Source organism: Physeter macrocephalus, chromosome 9 (assembly GCF_002837175.3).
Source record: "Physeter macrocephalus isolate SW-GA chromosome 9, ASM283717v5, whole genome shotgun sequence".
NCBI lineage: Eukaryota > Metazoa > Chordata > Mammalia > Artiodactyla > Physeteridae > Physeter > Physeter macrocephalus.
Window position 1 is genome coordinate 48086154 of NC_041222.1, and position 22130 is coordinate 48108283.

Below are 22130 nucleotides of genomic sequence, written 5' to 3' on the forward strand. Positions count from 1 at the left end.
AGGCTAGAAGAAGGGCACCAAAAATAGTGCCCACTAGCTGTATCACCAGCAAGTTAGAATGAGGTTGCAAAGATATCATCTACCAGTGCTTTTGTCTCCAGAGAAAGTCCCATTAGGTTCCTGCCTCTCTAGCAGCTGCTCTAAGATCAGTAAGTAGGTCTCCCTCACTTATGGTGTAGGTGTTTTCACACTGTTGCTTTTGTGCTGTTTCTCAGGGTAGATGGGTCTTTGTGAGCCGTTTAAGAGCAGGTTCTTTGTTCCCTACAGTTATGTGGTTCTCCTGGACTTAATCCCCGTTGGTTTTGAAAAACAGATGTTTTAGGGGCTCGTGTTCCCAGTGCTGCACTCAGGGTTGAGGTACGTGATTTGGAGCTCAATCCCTTTACTCCCTTTTTTTTACTCCAAAAAGTTATATATTTTTGTGATCCTTCTGATTTTCTCCCTGGGATGGGGTCCTGGGTGGGACTGTCTCTCTGCCTCTCCTGCCTGTTTCAGTGAGTCTCTTTTATCTTTTGTTGTGGAGGTGCTGTTCATCTAGTTATCAGATACTTTTCAGAGGAAAATTACTTCATGTGTGGCTGTAAATTTGATGTGTCTATGGGAGGAGGTGAGCTCAGGGTCTTCTTAGGCTGCCATCTTGAACCCCTTACACAGGAGGATGATTTATAATGGCATTGTGAATGTGTTTTCAAGAAGACTGCTTATGTTTTAGAGATGCATACTGGGATAGTTATGGTATGAAATATGGTTGAAATACTGTCATATCCAGAACTCATTTCATATAAATACTGTTGTGTGCAGGTGGGGAGTAGTAGATAAAACAAGGTGGGCAATGAATTTAGCTAAGTTACAGGTACATGGTTGTTCATTGTTCTCTAATTTGTATATGTTTGAAGTTTTTTATAATACTAAAAACATTTTAAAGGAATATCCTGATGATAATTATGAGCATTAGCATTATCTAATTATTTTTAGGGTTTAAGTGAAACTAGAAAATAAGACTTATCTAAACTTGACTGTCTTATTTTGGTTATGTCCCCAGTGATACATGAATTTCATTCTGTTTTTCCAGAATGAGAAATTAGAGAAGTTAAATGGAATTAACTAGCAATCCATAATGATGAGTTATATGGATTTCCAGTGATTTTGGCATACTTAGTGAATACAATTTAATAAATACTTATTAAGCACCTACTTATAAAGCACCTACTGTGTTCCAAACACCATACAAGGAAATTGGAATAAGAAGATAGGATCAGCATCAGAAAAAAAAGAACTGTCCATTACAAGGAAGGCTGAACTAAATGGAAAAGTTTGATATGGCGTGGAAATTCAACTGACAGGTCCACTAGCCATAATCCTTTACCTTGAAGGTCTCTTAGTTTAGGAAAAATCAAATGTGTAATCCAGTCATTGCAATGCAGTATGTTAAGTGCAATAAGAAGATGATGCAAAAACATTAGAGTGCAGTAATTCTGCTGAGGGTTTAAATTAATCAGAGAAAACCACAACTAAAAGATGACATGTCAACTATTGATTAATAGTTCACCAGATGGACAAGAGGAAGGGCATTCCATGAGGAGGATGACAAGAACAACAGGATAAGCAGGGTTGTAAGTGAATGGTGTTACCACAGAACAAACGGAATAATACTGAGTTCTGTGTGCCATGTTAGTGAGTTCAGACATTATTCATTAGACAGTGTGCAGGTGGGATATTAGAGGCTTTATCCAGGGGATAATGGTGAGATTCATATTTTAGGAAGATAGCTCTACTTTTGGTGGAGAACAGCAGTTCTCAAAGTTTGGGGACCTCTGGTACACCCTTTAGGGAGTCTGTGAGGTCAAAAGTATTTTTATAATAATACTAAGATGTTATTCCCCCTTTTCACTCTCATTTTACACATACAATGGAATACTACTCAGCCTTAAAAAATAATGAAATTTTGCCATTTGCAGCAACATGGATGGACTTAAGAGGGTATTATGCTGAGTGAAATAAGTCAGAGAAAGACAAATGCTGTATGACACCACTTATATGTAGAATCTGAAAAATACAACAAACCAGTGAATATAACAAAAAAAGAAGCAGACTCACAGATATAGAGAACTAGTGGTTACCAGTAGGGAGGGGCATAGGGATGGAGGAATGGGAGGTACAAACCATTGGGTATAAGATAGGCCAGCAGTCCCCAACCTTTTTGGCACCAGGGACCGATTTCGTGGAAGACAGTTCTTCCACAGTGGGGGGAGGGGAGGGGATGGTTCAGGCGGTAATGCGAGCAATGGGGGGGATGGTTCAGGCAGTAACGCTAGTGATGGGGGATGATGGGGAGCGGCAGATGAAGCTTCACTCGCTCACCTGCCGCTCACCTCCTGCTGTGTGGCCCGGTTCCTAACAGGCTGCCAACCGGTACTGGTCCGCAGCCCGGGAGTTAGGGCCCTTTGAGATAGGCTACAAGGATGTATTGTTCAACGTGGGGAATATAGCCAGTATTTTGTAATAACTGTAAATGAAGTATAACCTTTAAAAATTGTATAAAAAAATTTTTTTTAAAACCACTCACAGAAAATGTCTTCTATTAAACCAACATTAAAGAAACTTACAAAAATGTAAAACATACTACTCTAAATACAAAATTTTTTGTTTGGGAAAATAGTTATTTTTTAATAAAAATGTTATTTATGCTAACATTACTGGGTTTATACTTTTACATTTCCTTAATTTTGAAATCTAATATGGTAAATATTGGTAAATACAACCCACATAAATGAAAGCTTTGGGGGCACTTTAGTAACTTTTAAGAGTATAGGGGACTTCAGACCAAAAGTTTTGAGAACTAGAGGTATAGAGGGTACATTGTATTAAGAAGAGGCTAACATCAGAGAGAAGACTAGTTAGGCAACTTTTGCAGGAATCTAAGTCATTGATTTTCAAACCCTTTGTGCATATATACCCATTGAAAGAATTATCAAAAGCTATATTCTTTCTGGCACATTTTTAAATTGATAGCTAATATTTTCCTTTGTAAATTTAGATGGTTGTAAATAATATATTTTATAAAGTATTGTAAATAATGACATTGAAGTATGGCACATCAGTCTTTTAGATGTATACAAGGAAATCCACACAACAAAGCAATTTGATACCCATTGTCACCCACTAAAAAATGTATAGGAACAGACTTTCTTCTTGATAGAAATTTTGCATTATTCCTTTTTCTTCTTAAAATTATATTTCCACTTCCCATCTCAAAATTTTGTATAATTTATTGTATCTTATACTTGGAAAATCTTTTGATTACCTATCTCCGTTGTAACCAAAATACATATATAAATTTAAATTAATTTTAAAATTTCCTATGACCACAAAAAAAGTATTCACCTTTTTCTTCCAGATTAAGTTATCATTGAAGTTACTGCCAGGATGCAATTTCCAAAGCAATATAAATGAATTACTAATTTGGATAATTCTTTAAAATTTTTTATTGAAGACATTTCTTTAAAAAAAATTTTTTTTACCATTTTTATTGGAGTATAATTGCTTTACAATTGTGTGTTAGTTTCTGCTTTATAACAAAGTGAATCAGCTATATGTATACATATATCCCCATATCCTCTCCCTCTTGCGTTGGAGACATTTCTTAGTAAATGGAGCTTTTCTTCCCCCTCCAACTAGTCCATATATCCTTAGATAAATATTATTTACTTCTATAATGGAACCAGATTCAACATAAATTCTAATTTTATTTCTGTATTTGTAAACATGGAGAAAACTTTTTTGTATAAATAAGGAGATGGGAAAGGAAGGAGTTTTGTCATAACAATGTCACTCATTTCTGTGACTCCTTCTGATACGTATGTAGCAAAACAGTATATAGTGATCTATCAGTAGAATTTGTTAGCTGGCAATTTCATTAGATCCATTCTTTTTTCAGTTTCATTGAAAACAAAGAATTAAACCCACTTGATTTTCAAAAGTGGATTTACTACCCAATCATTAGAGTCATTCATTTTCTGTTTCTGGGAAGTATACCAAAAATCTTTTAAAATTAGTTCAAATTATGATATTACTCTCATTTAGAGGCATCTTGTTTAAACTGATACATTCATAAAACAGAATATTGTTAGTTTCAATACGGTACTTTTTAATAACATCTTTTATCACGTTTTAAATATGTGATTTAAATATGGCAAACCCTTGCACTGCCTCAAAGGTTGAGTCACTTAATGAAGAGTGTCCTTCATTACAATCTATTTGGCAATGCCAGGCCTCATAAACAAATACACTTAATTTCCAACAGAAAAGGTCTTACTTCATTTTCAATTCAAATAAGTATATTAATGTTATGAAATATTATTTTTAAAAAACAGATATAAATTGCAGAACACATGTGCCAGAGGCATGTTTACAGTGAAGCTAGCAAAGCATATCCACCAGAGTGCCTTCCTTTCAAGATTCCTTCTTTTCTAATTTTAAATATTCGCTTTCACACCTCATTTTATATTCTTTGTCATAAAGAAAGCCCCTAAAACTTTGGGCCCAGTCTTTCTCTCTGCATATCTGGAAAGATTAACCACAAGGGCAGTCAGGATAAGCTTAACATGATATATATCTAATATAATTAATTTCATAATTAAGTTATGAAAATAAGATAAACAACTTCTCATTACTTAATTTCTAATAAATAATACAGAATAAAATATAATTAAGATTATAATTTATGAACTAAGGCATATGGTAAAAGGCCTGTTATTCCTTCAGTAAATGTTTTGGGGAGATTGAACTCTGATGTTTGACTTTGGGGAATCACTAATAAGCTTGTATAAAAATCAGAAAGAACATTTTCATCATGGTCAAAATTTTCTTATGTATTTAATGAAAAAAGAAAGCTATATACTGCTAAAAACTAATCAGATGGAGAGTTGACATATAGTTTTATTTTTATATTAGCAAGTAAAAATATTAAATATGTTTTATATAATGAAATGAGGTTAACTAATTTTTATATAAATATTTCAGAATGAGTTGACAGAATAGATTTTAGCTAACTTATTGAATAACAAACACTAAATCTATAGTCTGAAAGAAATCACATAATTTTTATCCATAGGATTTAGCTATCATATCTTTAAAAAAATACAGTTTCACTTAAAAGAATCATTGTCATCTATATTGCTTTTATTGTTCAAAAGTGCTCTTTGTTTAGCTAACAGCATGTCCTGCGGGTTGGTATTAAGAAGAACTGCAGGGAAAATGCTTCTGCTAACGTATTTTTAAAAATTGTTCAGGCAGGGTTTTGGACTCATGGAGAATCCTTATACTGTTCTTGCTATAGAGAGCCCCTTGGAAAATCTTTGTATATCCTTGGGCTTACTCTTCACCTGGTTTGACGATCTCTGTACTAGTCATGAGATAAAGATCTAACCTAAGACTGTAATAGCAGTATTGGTTAGGAGACTGATTTGAGACATTTTTAAGACATACTTTAAAGGGACTTAATGGCTCAGTAGACTTGGGAGTGAAAGATGAGTCAAAAATAATTCTTAAGATTTCCAGTTTGGGGAGTTAGATAAATTGTGATACCATTCATTGCATAGAGAAAATAAAATAATCAGCAAGTGTTAGAGAGGTGGGGATGGAGTTCTTTTTGCCTGTGTGGAACTTTAATATGCAAATGTTCAATAAGTCTGAAACACAAAAGAAAGGTCAAAGATAGGGTGGTTATAAATTTGGGAGACTGTAGTATATAAGTGAATGATACTACCTAAGGGAAATTTTTTTACAGTGAGGAAGAGATCTGGTGATGGAACCTTCGGGGAAAGGTTAACACAGGAAATGAACCTCTCCACAAAAGCAGAATAGAAAGAAAACAGTTTCATTACTGAATAAGCAGTAATCCAGAAAGTAATGTGCATCATAAGCAATCTGCGAAGAGATTACAAAAACAGAAAGAAATCTCACCCTTTTATAAAATGGCCAGATTCAACCCGTTACATACATGTTCACACATTGTTCATCCTAAATTCACTTAGTAATAGGAGTGCCCATCTGTGTTAGCTAATTGGCTTTATCCAAAAGAAAAATAAACTTCTCATATCTATAAAGATATGAGATAGGATAAAGATATCATAAAGATATCATAAGATAGGAGATAGTTTTGCAACTTGAAGGATGCACCTGCCCAAGTTAGGCTCCTGCCCTACCACTGAAACTGGGAGGTAAGGGCATGATAATCCTTAATTACATTCCAACGAGGTGGTTCCCAGGTTCTTGAGAAAGACATTGCTGTATGTAAACCTGGCAAGAGGCTTTTAAGCAAAAGCTTTTAAAAAGATTTTTACATAAATTTCAAAGAGACAGAGAATTCACAATTGTAAATTTTCTAAAGTAAATGCTCTAAGAAAAGAGGAGAGTCTTTTCTCTCCTTTTCCACATGGACTTTTTTTTTTTTTTTTTAACTTTGTATTTATCCTTACATAAGTAATGGGAAAGAGAAAAACAGCCTTGGAGATGAAGGGGGAAATTACAAAGAGTGCTTTCATGAAAGCCAAAGCAAGAGAATATTTTTCAAGGGTTGAGGGAGTAGTACTGTATTCAAGGAGGTTATATTCCATTTGTGGGATAAAACTAGCATATATTTTAAAATAACATAAATATGTAACTTTTTTAAAAAACTAAATATAAAAAGAATATAACATTACATGGTTAATTGTATAGTATAGACTGTAAGTACTTTAGAATTTCAGTAGCATGAGGTCATTATGACCTTAAGTAGTCAGAGGAGGATTTCTGGAAGTTGGATTTTGAAGGAGAGGTTCATTTTATGTAATTCATATTTTAAATCTCAGTCTAAAACAGATCTCCATTGCAATTCTCTATAATAGGATAAATTTAGCAATGGAACCATGATATTCATAATCCATTGGCCAAAATTCTCAGTTGGGTAGTGTTGATACTTGAGTAGAGGATGAAACCATTTTCCCCTATGACTTTCTATTTTCTGTGCTCCCTCTCATAATCACCCCCTTTCAGATTAACAGGTTATTTCTTTTATGTGTTAGTAGCTTCAAGTCTTCTCCAGCTTAAAAGGCACTTTTTCTCTAGGATTCTTATCTGGATTCATTTTAAGCTTAACTTGGAAAGATCAGCTTTTTTTCAGTTCTTGGAAGGTACTTGGCAGTTAACCCTGATGTTACTGAGACAAAAATTAATTTTTTTGGATTTTAGTTATCTTTGTGTTTTGGAGGTTCCCAAGACCACCTTCAGGTTTGATGATTCACTAGGAGGACTCAGGACTCAGCATACAGCCATAAGCATGGCTATGACTCATAGGGAAAGGATGCAAAGCAAAATCAGTAAAGGGAAAAGGCGTCTGGGGGAACACCTGGAAGAAACCAAGCACAAGTTTCTAAGTGTCCTCTCCGAGTAAAGTCATATGGGACACACTTAATTCCCCCAGCAATAAATTGTGACAACATGTGTGAAATGTCATCTACTAAGGAAGCTCATTAGAGACTCAGTGCCCACACTTTTTATTGGGACTGGCCATGTAGACATTCTCTGCCTGGCACATTACCAAGATTCTAGACTCATTTGTTTGCAGAAATGGTTTAGGTACAGTGAGCCACTTTTATTATCATTTAGGGAATTGTGGAAACCCTCCTGAAATCTAAGATCCCAGGTACCAGTCAAGTGTAAACATTGCAAACAGACCTTTTTGAAGATGGCAGCCTCAGGCCTGCTGTGTTAACCCTTTTCTCTACAGCTTGTTTTTTTTTAATCCAATGATTTGCAGATAAAATCAAGAATTGACACATCAAGTAACTGTCTTTTAAATATATTACAGGTATGCGCCAGAATCACTGACAGAGAGCAAGTTTTCTGTGGCCTCAGATGTTTGGAGCTTTGGAGTGGTTCTGTATGAACTTTTCACATATATTGAGAAGAGTAAAAGCCCACCAGCGGTCAGTGTGCTTTTTATTTACTCTCAAGGTTTTTTTTAACATGAGAAAAGCTTTTTCCAAAGAATAATAGTAAGCTTAGGGTTATTTTAGAGCTCCTATTGCTTATTTGTAAGACAGCAACCAACAAAATAATCCAAAACTTACTCATTAAATTAACTTGATGTTTTAAAAAGTGGGGATTGGAGTACTATTTAGTATATTCTCTTAATATTACCTTTAGTAAATCTGATAAACTCATTCATTCCAGGAATTACTGCAAAAGTTAAACCTTTTAAAGTAATATTTTTTCTGCTCATTGTATAATTTTATTATAGGAAAGTATAAAAAAGAAAATAAAAATAATCTCTAATTCAACTACTCAGAGATAACCACTTTAATACTGTGGTATGTTTTCTTACAGGCTTCTTTTAATTTTATATGTAAAAGCAAAATTTTATTAAAAAGATTTCTTTTATAACAGGTCATACTGTACAGTTTGCTATCCTGCTTTTTCATTACATATTATAGCATGGATATTTTCCTATATTAGTAAATATTTACTGCAAATATGACTTCTAATTCCTTGGTAGCATTTCATCATAAGGATATAATTTCTGGACAATTATTTTACGTTTTTCAGTCTTTTAAGTAACACTTCATTGAACATAGTGCACATCCTTATATATATTTATGTTCATCTCTGGTTGTCATCTTAGAGTAAAAGTATAATTATAGGTGAAACGTTATGAACTCTTTTATAGGATTTTCATTATTTCAAAATGCTTTCCAGGAAAGCTGTACCAGATTAGACTCTCAGTAGCTGTGCATAGGGGTATACATTTTATCATTTGCCAGTGTTGACTACTATATTTCTACACAGTTTTGCCAAATTGATGGGAGAGAAGTTGTACCTATTTGATTTTAATTTGCATTTCTGCTATTAGCGTGATTGAATACATATTTATTGGGTGTTTGGGGTGAGTCTGTGCGTGTGTGCATCGTATCCTCATGTACTTTGCCCATTTTTATATTGGTAATTTTTCTTACCAGTATATAAGAGCTCTCTATGTTTATAAATAAACGATGTGTTCATTGTAAATATTTCTCTGGCTTATGGTTCAGACTTTAATTTTATGAATTTTAAACATAGAACTTTTTCTCTCCGTTGCATTTATACTTAAATATTCATTCTGTATTTTCTTTTTATTATGTCTTCTTTTACATTCAACTTTTTATTTCAGCTGAAATGTAATATGATGTGTTAAAACCAAGTAAGTGTTTTTAGTTCACTGGTTTTGAACCCTTTTCAGGGAATTTGTGCTGAGTATGTTACAGTTATGGAAATGGCATTATAGATGTTCCACATTTAACAATCTTTTCTGAACTGTGACTGAAAACAAAGTTTTTGAAGTTAAAATAGTCTGTTTTTAAAATGTTTCAAGGTAAGGAAACATACAGGATTTTTCCCATTTACTGGAAGAAGTTGAGAAAGAATTCTGATTCAAATTAAATGTACCAAAAATGTGTCATTGAAAAGTGGGTTTGTGTTTCAGGAATTTATGCGTATGATTGGCAATGACAAACAAGGACAGATGATTGTGTTTCATTTGATAGAACTCCTGAAGAATAATGGAAGATTACCAAGACCAGATGGATGCCCAGATGAGGTAACAAAACAATTTTTTTATCCACAGTAATCATGCATTTTCTTTCTCTCTTTACCCAAGGATTTCAGGTCAGTTTATGTAATTTAATTTGCTGAGGTTGTAGAAAAATAGCATAATCATAACTGTGGATATAGGTATATCCATGATACATGCCTGTACAAGCAAACTAAGTGGGAGTTCTGAATTTATGTCTTCACCAATTAAAAGATGGCACTTTGTGTTCATTGTAATTTTGGTTTATTTTCCCTTTTACAGATGTATGTAATCATGACAGAATGCTGGAACAATAATGTAAACCAACGCCCCTCTTTCAGAGACCTAGCTCTTCGAGTTGATCAAATAAGAGACAGCATGGCTGGATGAAAGAAATGAACTTCACTCTGAGACCAAAACAGACTTACAGAACAAAGTGTTGCATTTCACGTTACTGTGGACTGTTATTACATATATCATTATTATGTATATCATGACCTTAGCCAGCAAAAGTGTGGAAATATCTACTCAGAGCTTTCAAAAGTTTAGTGAGTTTTTCTTCATGAGGACACCAGCCAAAGACACTGACGAAAAGTCCTTAGCAAAGAGTTTTGTAAAAAGTTTCGTGAACCTAATCAGTCAGTTAATATCACCTTTCTTTGGAAAAAGAAGAAACTTAGACTTTTTTCAACTCAGAATTATGAGATATGAAAAAATTGTAAATGTTAAATATGCACAGAATACGTATGTACAGTTTTTACCACAGTGAAATGTATAATACCTTGGCATCTTGTGTGATGTTTTACACAAGGGCTGGTATTCATAAATAATGTTTTCTAATTTTTCCATAGTTGATCTATAATAACTTCACTGTACAAATTAAGATGCTCAGATAATTGAATAAGCACCTTTGTGTCCTTGTTCATCTATATCACTGGCCAGCAATATAAGCAGGTGTATACTTTTAGCTTGTTGTTCTATGTACTGTAAATATCTTCCAAAGCAAAGGGAACAAATGTTTAGTTTTATTTGTATAGGGAATTTCCCTGACTCTAAAGAATACATTTTGAAATGGAACAAGTTTACAAAGATATAACACAATCTATTTTCTTATTTCTCTCCCTTGTATCTGTTTGTGGTGAGTATGTTTTTTAAATAGAACTATCTCCAGGTTTTTCTAAGACTACAGTGAACAGTTTTCTTTTAAAATTTTGAGATGACGAATGCCAGGAATATTGTCATCCCTTGAGCTACTGGCTGCCAATAAGACTCTTCAATCCCTGGGACCTATACTCATGGATTAAATTTAAGTGTAAGCCATAAAATAGATTGTTTTTCATATATATAAGCCTATTAAAATGCACAGTGGGTTAGGAATTTTTTTCTAAAGAATGTATATTTTAGGGATTTCAGAAATCTATTGCCGTTATAAAAGAGATTTTCTTTTGTTAGATTCTTACAAGGGAGAAATGAGTAAATTGGTAAAATTAAAAAAAAGTATGCTTGTTAATTTTATTCAAGAATGCCAGTAGAAAATTCATAATGTCTTGAAGAAAAATCAGCATTTTTCAACTAAGTATACAGGGTCGTTTGTTACTGTTGTCGTTTGTTTTAGTGCTACTCCATTTTAGACACCATACCTAAAATATGGTGGGGTTTTTTGTCTGCGTGTTATTTATACAAAGTTTAAAATACTTGGCATTTTGGTTAAAAAGAAAATAGTTTCTTTATTTTCAATGCTATATTTTTTTTTTTAACTTAAGACTTTTGATTACCTTTCTATTTTTTGGAGCTGGTTTTAAAATGAATATTATATAAGAAAAAAATGCCTCACATATAAAGGTTTTTTGTTGGAAGGAAAGGGAAGAAATGCTTTTTATGCTATCTTTAAAGCATTTTACCAAATAGAAGTTACCAAATGCACAAATCATCTAAAATGATAATATATTAGATTTTAAAAGATTTCTAGTAAACATATTTTGATGAAAGTTGAATATAATTTTTGTTTAATTTGTAAAGACTCCTCCAGGATATCTGTGTATGTAATGCATTTAAGAGATCTTCTGTTCTGCTACTTTTCATGTCAAAAGTAGTATATCATATAATATGTTTGATTGCAGATTTTTGTACTAAAACTTAAGTACCTAAAAGTAGATTCTTAAAGGTTGGTAACATTTTGTTTATAAAAACAAGGATGTTAACTAGGTTTCTTTTTAAAAAGTTTTTCTTTTAATGTTTCCATTTTTAGTTTTAGGAGAAAAATCCCACATAAACATCTTAAGTTTTTAGAATGGGATGACTGCCTTATTGTAAAATTCTAAGTTTTCAAGAAAATTATTATTTATTGAGGGTTTGTGATGTTTTAAATTTTGATTCTGACCATACATAAAAGGAAATTAACCATGCAGCTGTTTAGTTGGTTCTGCACAAGACACAGGTAAGTCAGTATTGTACCAGTTAATGCCAAAATGTTTCTTCAAAGTAATACTCTTCAGAAATGAGGGTAAAGATTTTCTTAAAATTCTGCAATTCTGTAAATATTCCAGTATTTTAAGTTACACAGTCTTTATATAAATAATTCCCTGTATCCATGGCTACCTGCTTTGGGAAATAGTCACTTTTCCATGTTATTTATATATGCTGCCAGTAGCACTATAATTTGCTATGGAAGAGTGCTTTCTTACAACCCAAGACTTCTGCTTTAAAGTCAAGTGAAATTTTTATCAAAACCATAACTCCTGATATTTAAATTTTATTTAAAGAGTTTTGTTATAGAGTAGACTTTAGAAAATACCTATAGTTCTATACCTGGGGAGCCATTCTCTTTGGGGTGGCATGATGTGGTCAGATTGAGACTGTATTATTTTCTTCATTGTGCCTTTCGCATGCTCCCACAAAACTGAAATACTCATGTAATAAATATTCAGAAGTTATTTTCTTTTGTATTGTCACCTAACCAAGGAACTGCAGGTACACACACTGATTTTAGGGGTGTGCAGAGAAAGACTTTTATAAAGTAAACTTACCTTTCAGTTTAAAAGAAATGCTTCCTAAGAGTGCTATCAACTACTTCGTGCTGTTTATGAACACTGCTATATCCACCCTAGGTCTGGTATGTAAATTATTTCTAATGAAAGTTTCTCTAATTTTCCAGTACAACTTACTAAAGATCTTTAATCTCCTATATAAGAATAAATAATAACAGTAAGTCAGCAGAATTATCCAAACAAAAGACTGGGTTATATGAGATAATCTTCATTTTATTTAAGAAAAAAAAAGTATAAATATCAGAAAATACTTTATATTGACACCCTGATTTGGGTTGGTTGTACTTAATTTCAAGATAACTAGCTGCTGTTTTACGATACTGACAGTAACATGAGAGATTTCAGAATGACAGTGAGAGAATTTTTAAACTTTCACATTAATCAAATTCATATAATATGCATATCACATTACCTAAATATTAAAATTACCAATTTTGTTTTACTTTATTACAGTATGTTCTTCATAGGTTAAGAAATTAACTTCTACTGTGCTTATGCTAGATGGCATTGTTTAGGTGCAGGCCCTAAATATTGTTCTTTTCCAGTCTTACAAATTTATAAGGAAAATCCTTATTTCCAACTGAAACACCAATCGTTATTAATATGCTTTTACAAGTTTTTAATTATCATTTTCCATTATAAGGCCTTTCTTTGCATAGCAAATTGCTTAACATCTTATTTTGAACTGGAACAGATTTATAAAATGAGATCATTAAGAGAGCTTCTAGGAGTCCCTGTTCCAGTTATCCATATTCTTAGTTTTTGTGAAAATGTGTTACGTTTTTAATAACTGTACTAGGAAGCACTCCTATAGATGCTATTTATTGGGGTCAAGCAAGTCAACTTTGAGCAGTGTGAACACACAGTAGCATAGCTTTTAAGTCTGACAACAGGTAAATAGTGTTGATAAACAGAACAAGGTGGTAAGGAAAAGGCATATAGCAGGATTTTATAGAGACAGCAGGCAGCTGGAAAGGCAACTTACCAGTTGCAGATGCTAAGCAGAACAAGTACACTAAAAACACAAATGAAAGTATGCAACAGAAAGGTTTGTTCATCAATTATCCTTTCAAGAACATAGTTGAAAATGTTTAGGTGCTTTTCACATGCAAAAAAGATAAGTATTTTTAATGAAAAAGTTTAGGGTGTTTCAAATGCTTGGAATATATGTGAATCTCAGAGCATGAATTTTCTAGTAGCATGGAGTATAAGCTTGTGAGTTGCAATTTATTTACTGAAACTAAAAACGTTAGAGATTAAGTCATGGACACTAAAGAAAATGGAAATAAAATGAGAAAGATAAACCTACACTTAATTATGAAAATATCTACTTGAAATTTTTTTCAACTTCAACAACTTGAAATACACATATGATACTTTCTTCTTCTGCAATAATAGTTTTGTTGAAGGTTGCTGTAATGAACCTTTATAACTATCCCAAATTTTAAGTATATAAGAACAAAATTTATTTTATGTCCTTAGTAACATTAGGATGTTGGATTAATTTTGGTTGGAAAGGAATGAAAAAGTTGTTTGCAGAATCAGAGACTTCTTCTTGATTCTTAAGAGCAAATAACTGAATTCTCCAACAGTACTGATTAAAATACTTTTAGGGCTTCCCTGGTGGCGCAGTGGTTGAGAGTCCACCTGCCGATGCAGGGGACACGGGTTCGTGCCCCGGTGTGGGAGGATCCCAAATGCCGGGAAGCGGCTGGGCCCGTGAGCCATGGCCGCTGAGCCTGCGCGTCCGGAGCCTGTGCTCTGCAACGGGAGAGGCCACAACAGTGAGAGGCCCGCGTACCACAAAAAAAAAAAAAAAAAAAAAAAAAAAATACTTTTAATCTGCATAACCAAGGTAGCCTAAGCCCTTGAGTGCAAGCTGCAGGTAGAGCAGACCTAAATGACAAATTTGAAGTAGTTTGTGTCAAATGATAGCACTTATTGTCTACTCACAAAGCATTTTAAAAACAAAATAATAGTCACTGTTTCCCACAAATTCTGCCAGAATATTGTTTCTTTTCTTCTTTCTTTCTTTTAAAAAGTGTTTTAAATCCTTGTTTCTATCAGTAATTTGAGGATAGCATGAATCCCATGGTACCACTTCTTTTCCTTCCTGTTACTAGTTTTGTAACATTATAATGCAGCTTACTGAATAGGAATTCTTGATAATATAGTAAAGGTATTGGTGACCAAAAAAAAAAATTGAAACAAAGTCTTACCTCTTTATTGAAGGACTCTGAGAAATGTTGAAGTTGAATTCTAAAACTCTGAGTATACCATTATAATGGTTTAAGGTGGCCCAGTTTACTTCCAAAGCTACTATTACAGAGGAAGAAATTACCAAAAATTGAGACTAACATAGAGGACAATCTTTTTCCTAAAAATGACTTGGAAATCTGAGACCTAAGGAACAATGAGTGTGGTGGTAGGAAAAGGGAATTTCTAAATTTCTGTCAGATCTCAGATTAAACTCACATTTAATGGGAATTTTTTTCTAACATCTTGAATTTCTCTTATTTTAAGATTACTATGATAAATGTAGAAGGTTAGAGTATGGATAGCTCAGTCAAATGCCAACTACTATGGGTCTAGTAATTATCTAGGTCATTTTCTTATAGTTGCTCCAACGTGGCCACTTAAGGGTCAGATTCTTAGTAGAGTCATTTTTCTTTTCTAAACTTAAAAAAAAAAAGAAAAAAAGACCGTATCCACATTGTATACCACTTCAGACCTTCCTACATATGCACGCACTCACCAATGCTGACAAATGCAAGCTCCCTACGACTTTCAAGTTGCATCAGATAATTCATGTTAATGGTTGTAGTAATGAAGCCATCACCTCTTGATAAAATCCTAAATCCCATTCACATATTGAGAATAAAGGAGAGTAGATAGTGCAGTTGTGGATATAGACAAAGGAATCCTGGGTAATCTTATGGGAGGGTTAATCCTGAAGGTATTTCACCTTAGAATTCCCTGTTAAGTAAACATTCAGAGAAAACCAAGAGATTTAAACTTTCAGTTCTGCTGCAGCTTTGAGGATATGAGCCCTAATCATGGTGTTTTCAGGGAATCTAGTTTGGTGTGGCCCCAAATGATCTCAAATATAAAGGATCCATAGAAAGGATATCTTGGGCCTGGGCCTAATATGAGAGTTGGGGTTTCATGTGTTACTTCTCTTTAGAGCATGCTTTTTCAACAGAGGTGATATCAACTCTCGGGGTGAGCACTGATGAAAAACCTCATTCTTTTTATGTATAAAGCACAGAAATACATAAAGTACATAAATAGGTATGGAATGATATGAAAATTTCATGGTGAAAGAGATTAGGAGAAAATGTCTAAAACCTTCTCCCAAGGATGGGGGATAATGCAAAGAAAGTAGAGAAACACTGCTCTGAAGTGTACTCATGTGGACCTGGGCCAAACCAGCACTACCTCAGAAGTGACTTCAGTAAGAGAGGGAAGATATGTCAGTGTGAGGACACTGAGAGTATTAGATCTTTTTGTTTTTATTTATTATTTTTATTTATTTTATTTTTTTTGGCTGTGTTGGGTTTTCATTGCTGCATGCGGGCTTTCTCTAGTTGCAGCGAGTGGGGGCTACTCTTCTTTGCAGTGCGCAGGCTCCTCATTGTGGTGGCTTCTCTTGTTTTGGAGCACAGGCTCTAGGTGTGTGGGCTTCAGTAGTGGTAGCAAGCAGGCTCAGTAGTTGTGGCTCGTGGGCTCTAGAGCACAGGCTCAGTAGTTGTGGCACACAAGCTTAGTTGCTCCAGGACATGTGGGATCTTCCTGGACCAGGGCTCGAACCCGTGTCCCCTGCTTTGACAGGCAGATTCTTAACCACTGTGCCACCAGGGAAGCCCTGAGAGTATTAGATCTTTAAACAAATATTCTAAATAGTGTATCTAAACTAAAAAAAAAAAAAAAAAAGTTAATGTGTAATCTTTTTAAAAAGTCATCCAATTTTAATCTCTCTAGAATTTAAGGACTTTCCTTAACAGATAGAAAAATTGTCTTCTTCAGTGGAGATACATCCCTGAGTACCATTCTGTTGTCTTGTTTTTACATTTCACAATAAATAAGATACAATAATCTTCTCAAAAAACTTAGGGTATTTTAATGATATGCACTGTATTAGCAGTTTTTCTTCTTGATCATAAAAGGTGATAAGAAAGATACTAAAACCCTGGCATATTACTGTATATTAAAGTCAAAGGAAAATTTCCACAGAAATAGTAAACAAACTAACAATACCAAATGAAGATCATATCTGTGCTATGAAATTACCCAGTCAAGGCATTTGAAAAATGCTGCAGCTTTTATTTTTTCTCTTTTATTGTATCCATCTTAATGAGTGTGACATTGCTTAGCATTGTGGTTTTCATTTACATTTCACTAATGATTAATGGTGTTAAGCATCTTTTAATATGCAATTTTATTGGCCATTTTTTTAATCTTTGGAGAAATGTTTAAGTCGTTTGCCCATTTTAAAATTGAGTTCGTTTTTTGTTAAGCTGTATCTAGAAGTTCTTTCTGTATTCTAGATATTAACCACTTATCATATATATAATTTGCAAATATTTTTCCCATTCTGTGGGTTGCCAAATTATTCTGTTGATTGTATCCTCTTAGGCACAAAAGTTTTTAATTTTGATAATTCCAACTTATCTACTTTTACTTTTGCTGTCATATTCAAGAAATCATTGCCAAATCCACTGTTAGAAGAAAACATTGGGAAAAAGCTTCAAAAGTGTTTTATGGCTTTAACTCTTGACATTTAGGTCTTTGATCCATTTTGGGTTAATTTTTCTGTATGTTGAAAGGTAAGGGTCCATTTTTTTGCATGTAGATTTCTAGTTTTCCCAACGCCGCTTCTTGAAAAGAGTGTCCTCCCATTGAATGATCTTGGGGGTACGCTTGTTGAAAACTGTTTGACTATATATACATTAGTGATTATTTCTGAGCTTTCTGTTTTATGCCATTAGTCTTTCTGTTTGTCTTTATGCCAGTACCACACTGTTTTGATTACTGTAGCTTTTGTAGTAAGTTTTGAAATCAGGAAGTGTGAGACCTCCAATTTTGTTGTTCTTTTTAAAAATTGTTTTGGCTATTTGGTGTCCCTTGAGATTACATATGAATTTTAGGATGGGCTTTTCTATTTCTGCAAAAAAAATCATTGGGATTTTGATAGGGATTGCATTAAATCTGTAGATTGTACTTAGGGTAGGGGTAGTATCCTCCTACGTAGATTACCTCATTTTATCCTCACAACTCTGAGGTACGTACTATTATTTTTCTCATTTTAAGTACACAGACACTGAAATTTAGCAATATACAAATTTCCAAGTCCCACGTGTAGAAAGAAGGGATGTTGGAATTTGAATTTAGGCAGTGTGAGTCCAATGCCAGAGTTTATAACTACTTCACTATGCTGCCTTTCACAGCTTTGGCAGCATGCATATAAAGCAGCAATAAACTAGATAAGCTTTCTGCAGTGATCGTGATTGTATTTCCCAGGTGGCAAGATGACAGAATCATTCATTTCAGTTCTCAGTGAAAATTATTTGAATATATTTTTACTTGTACTCTCACATCCTATCCTCCAAAAAAGAATTTAAGTGCACGACAATTTGATAAAATGTAGAAAAGTAAGACTTTGTAGAAGGAGCAATGTAAGGGATAATAATACCTTTTGCTAGATGACAAGAGAAAGTTGAAAGTAAATGAACTTAAAAAAAAAAAAAAAAGCTTTGGGAGGTACAATATGACTGTGAGCTGAACAGAAAGGAGCAGGTGTAGCAGATGCCAGGACGGCGCACACAAGGTCTCTGGGACCCAGGGTACCAGCACCCAGGGCAAAAACAGTGACTTCATAGGAGCCTGGGCCAGACATACCTGCTGGTATTGGATGGTCTCCTGGGGAGGCAGGGGGTGTCTGTGGCTCTCTCTGGGGTCATAAAAGCTGGTGGTGGAAATATTTGGGGAGAGTTCATCTACTGGAACTCTTGCTGGAGGCAGATACTTTGCTTGGGTCTGTAGCACCAAGACCTGGCCCCACTCAACAGCCTGTAGGCTCTAATGCTGGGATGCATCAGGCCAAACAACCAACAGGGCAGGAGCACAGCCCCACCCATTAGCAGACAAGCTGCCTAAAAACTTCCTGAGCCCACCTCAGACATGGCCACCTCGAGACATGGCCCCTGACAGACCAGCCCAGCAGAGGGCCAAGACCCAGCTCTATCCACCAGTGGGCAGGCATCGGCCCATCCCACAAGGAAGCCTGCACAAGCCTCTATACCAGACTCATCTGCCAGGCGGCAGACAGCAGAAGCAAGAAAACTGCAATCCTGCAGTCTGTGGAACTGAGTCTGCAAATACAGGTCAGAACCTACCCTGGGACCAGGTGGTCCCTGGCCCTTGGGCAACAAGAGTGGAATCAACTGCTAGGACACATAGGACATCCCCTACAGAGGGCCACTTATTCAAGGTCGAGAAACATAACTAACCTTCCATATACATAAGAAAACAAATATAAATTCAGACGATGAGACAGCAGAGGAATATGTTCCAGATGAAGGAACAAGATAAAACCCCAAAGCAACAACTAAGTAACATGAAGATAGGCAATACACCCAAAAGAACTTAAAATAATGATCATAAAGATGATCCAAGAATATGAAAAAGAATGGATGCACAGAGCAAGAAGTTACAAGAAATTTTTAACAAAGAGAAAATATAAAGAACAAAAAGATGAACAATAACTAAAATGAAAAATATACTAGAAGGGATCAGTAGCAGACTAACTGAGGCAGAAGAATGCATAAGTGAGATGGAAGACAGAATGGTGGAAATCACTGCATGGAACAGAATACAGAAAAAAGAATGAAAAGAAATGAGGATGGTCTAAGAGACCTCTGGGATAACATTAAATGCACCAACATTCGTATTATAGGGGTCCCAGAAGGAGAAAAGAGAGAGACGACCTGAGAAAATATTTGAAGAGATAATAGCTGAAAACTTCCCTAACATGGGAAAGGAAACAGTCACCCAAATTCAGGAAGCACAGAGAGTCCCATACAGGATTAATGCAAGGAGGAACACGCCGAGAGTAATCAAATTGACAAAAATTATAGACAAAAAAAAAAAGCAACAAGTAACAGACAAGGGAACTCCCATAGGTTATCAGCTTATTTCTCAGCAGAAACTGCAGGCCAGAAGGGAGTGGCACAATATATTTAAAGTGATGAAAGGGAAGAACCTATAACCAAGAATACTCTACCCAGCAAGGGTCTCATTCAGATTCTAAGGAAATCAAAAGGTTTACAGACAAACAAAAGCTAAGAGAATTTATCACCACCAGACCAGCTTTGCAACAAATGCTAAAGGAACTTCTCTAGGGGGAAAAGAAAAGGCCACAACTAGAAACAAGAAACTTACAAATGGGAAACCTCACCGGTAAAGGCAGACATACAGCAAAGGTAGGAAATCATCTGCACACAAATATATCAAAATGAGCAATCGTGAGGAGAGCAGAAATGCAAGATATTGGAAATGCATTTGAAATTAAAAGACCAGCAACTTAAAACAATCTTGCTTATATATAGACTGCTATATCAAAACCTCAGGTTAACTGCAAACTGAAAATCTACAACATATACACAAAAACGAAAAAGGAATCCAAACCCACACTAAAGGTAGTCATCAAATCACAAGGGGAAAAAAAAAAATCACAAGAGAACAAAAGAGGAAGGGAAAAAAAGGCCTACAAAAACAAATCCAAAACAATTAACAAAATGGCAATAAGAACATACATATCGATAATTTAGTGCTCCAACCAAAAGACACTGACCGGCTGAATGGATACAAAAACAACACCCATATGTCTACTGTCTACAAGAGACCCACTTCAGATCCAGGGACACATACAGACGGAAAGTGAAGGGATGGAAAAATGTGTTCCATGCAAATGGAAATCAAAAGAAAGCTGGAGTAGCAATACTCATATCAGACAAAATAGACTTTAAAATAAAGACTGTTACAGAGACAAAGAAGGACACTACATAATGATCGAGAGATCAATCCAAAAAATAAGATATAACAATTGTAAATGTATATGCACCCAACATAGGAACACCTCAACATATGAGGTAAATACTAACAGCCATAAAGGGAGAAATCAATAGTAACACAATAATAGTGGGGGACTTTAACACTCCACTTATATCAATGGACAGATCATACAGACAGAAATCAATAAGGAAAAACAGGTCTTAAATGACACATTAGACCAGATGGACTTAACTGATATTTAGAGAGTATTCCATCCAAAAGCAGCAGAATACACATCTCAAGTGTACATGGAACAGTCTCCAGGATTGATCACATGCTGGCCAACAAAGTGAGCCTTGGTAAATTTAAGAAAGTTGAAATCACATCAAGCATCTTTTCCGACCACAACACTATGAGATTAGAAGTCAACTACAAGAAAAAAATTGTAAAAAACCACAAACACACGAAGGCTAAAAAATATGCTACTGAACAGTCAATGAATCACTAAAGAAATCAAAGAGGAAATCGAAAAGTACCTAGAGACAAATTAAAACAAAAGCACGATGATCCAAAAACCTATGGGATGCAGCAAAAGCAGTTCTAAGATGAAGTTTACAGCAATACAAACTTACCTTAGGAAACAAGAAAAATCTGAAATAAATGACCTAAAGTTATACCTACAGCAACTACAGAAAGAAGAACAAAAAATCCCAAGTTTAGTAGAATGAAAGAAATCATAAGGACCAGAGCAGAAGTGAATGAAATAGAGACTAAGAAAACAGTAGAAAAGATCAATGAAACTAAAAGCTGATTCTTTGCAAAGATAAACAAAATTGATAAACTTTTATCCAGACTCATAAACTAAAAGAGGGAGAGGGCTCAAAACAATAAAACTAGAAATGAAAAAGAAGTTAGAGTGGATATCACAGAAACACGAAGGATCATAAGAGACTACTACAAGCAACAATATGCCAATAAAATGGACAACCTGGAAGAAATGGACAAATTGCTAGAAAAGCACAACCTTCCAAGACTGAACCGGGAAGAAATAGAAAATATAAACAGAGCAATCACAAGCACTGAAATTGAGACTGTGATTAAAAATCTTCCAACAAACAAAAGCCTAGGAACAGATGGCTTCACAGGCGAATTCTATCAAACATTTAGAGAAGAGCTAACACCTATCCTTCTCAAACTCTTCCAAAATATAGCAGAGGCAGGAACACTCCCAAACGCATTCTACGAGGCCACCATCATCCTGATACCAAAACCAGACAAAGATTTCACAAAGAAAGAAAACTACAGGCCAATATCACTGATGAGATGCAAAAATACTCAACAAAATCTAGCAAACAGAATCCAAGAGCACATTAAAAGGATCATACACCATGATCAAGTGGGGTTTATCCCAGGAATGCAAGGATTCTTCAATATACGCAAATCAA

The 22130-nt window shown here is 34.6% G+C and overlaps 1 protein-coding gene across 6 annotated transcripts in view; it reads left to right on the top strand.

The window, feature by feature from the left end:
• Window positions 1-22130, top strand: part of JAK2 (Janus kinase 2) — a 168274-nt gene that overhangs the window by 141387 nt on the left and 4757 nt on the right. For all 6 annotated transcript variants that reach the window (XM_024126771.3, XM_024126773.3, XM_055087198.1 and 3 more), the window contains 3 exons: window positions 7850-7967; window positions 9500-9613; window positions 9869-16305. In XM_024126771.3, coding sequence (XP_023982539.1) covers window positions 7850-7967; window positions 9500-9613; window positions 9869-9976 — 340 coding nt within the window. In that variant the 3' untranslated portion in view covers window positions 9977-16305. The remainder of the gene's footprint in view (window positions 1-7849; window positions 7968-9499; window positions 9614-9868; window positions 16306-22130) is intronic.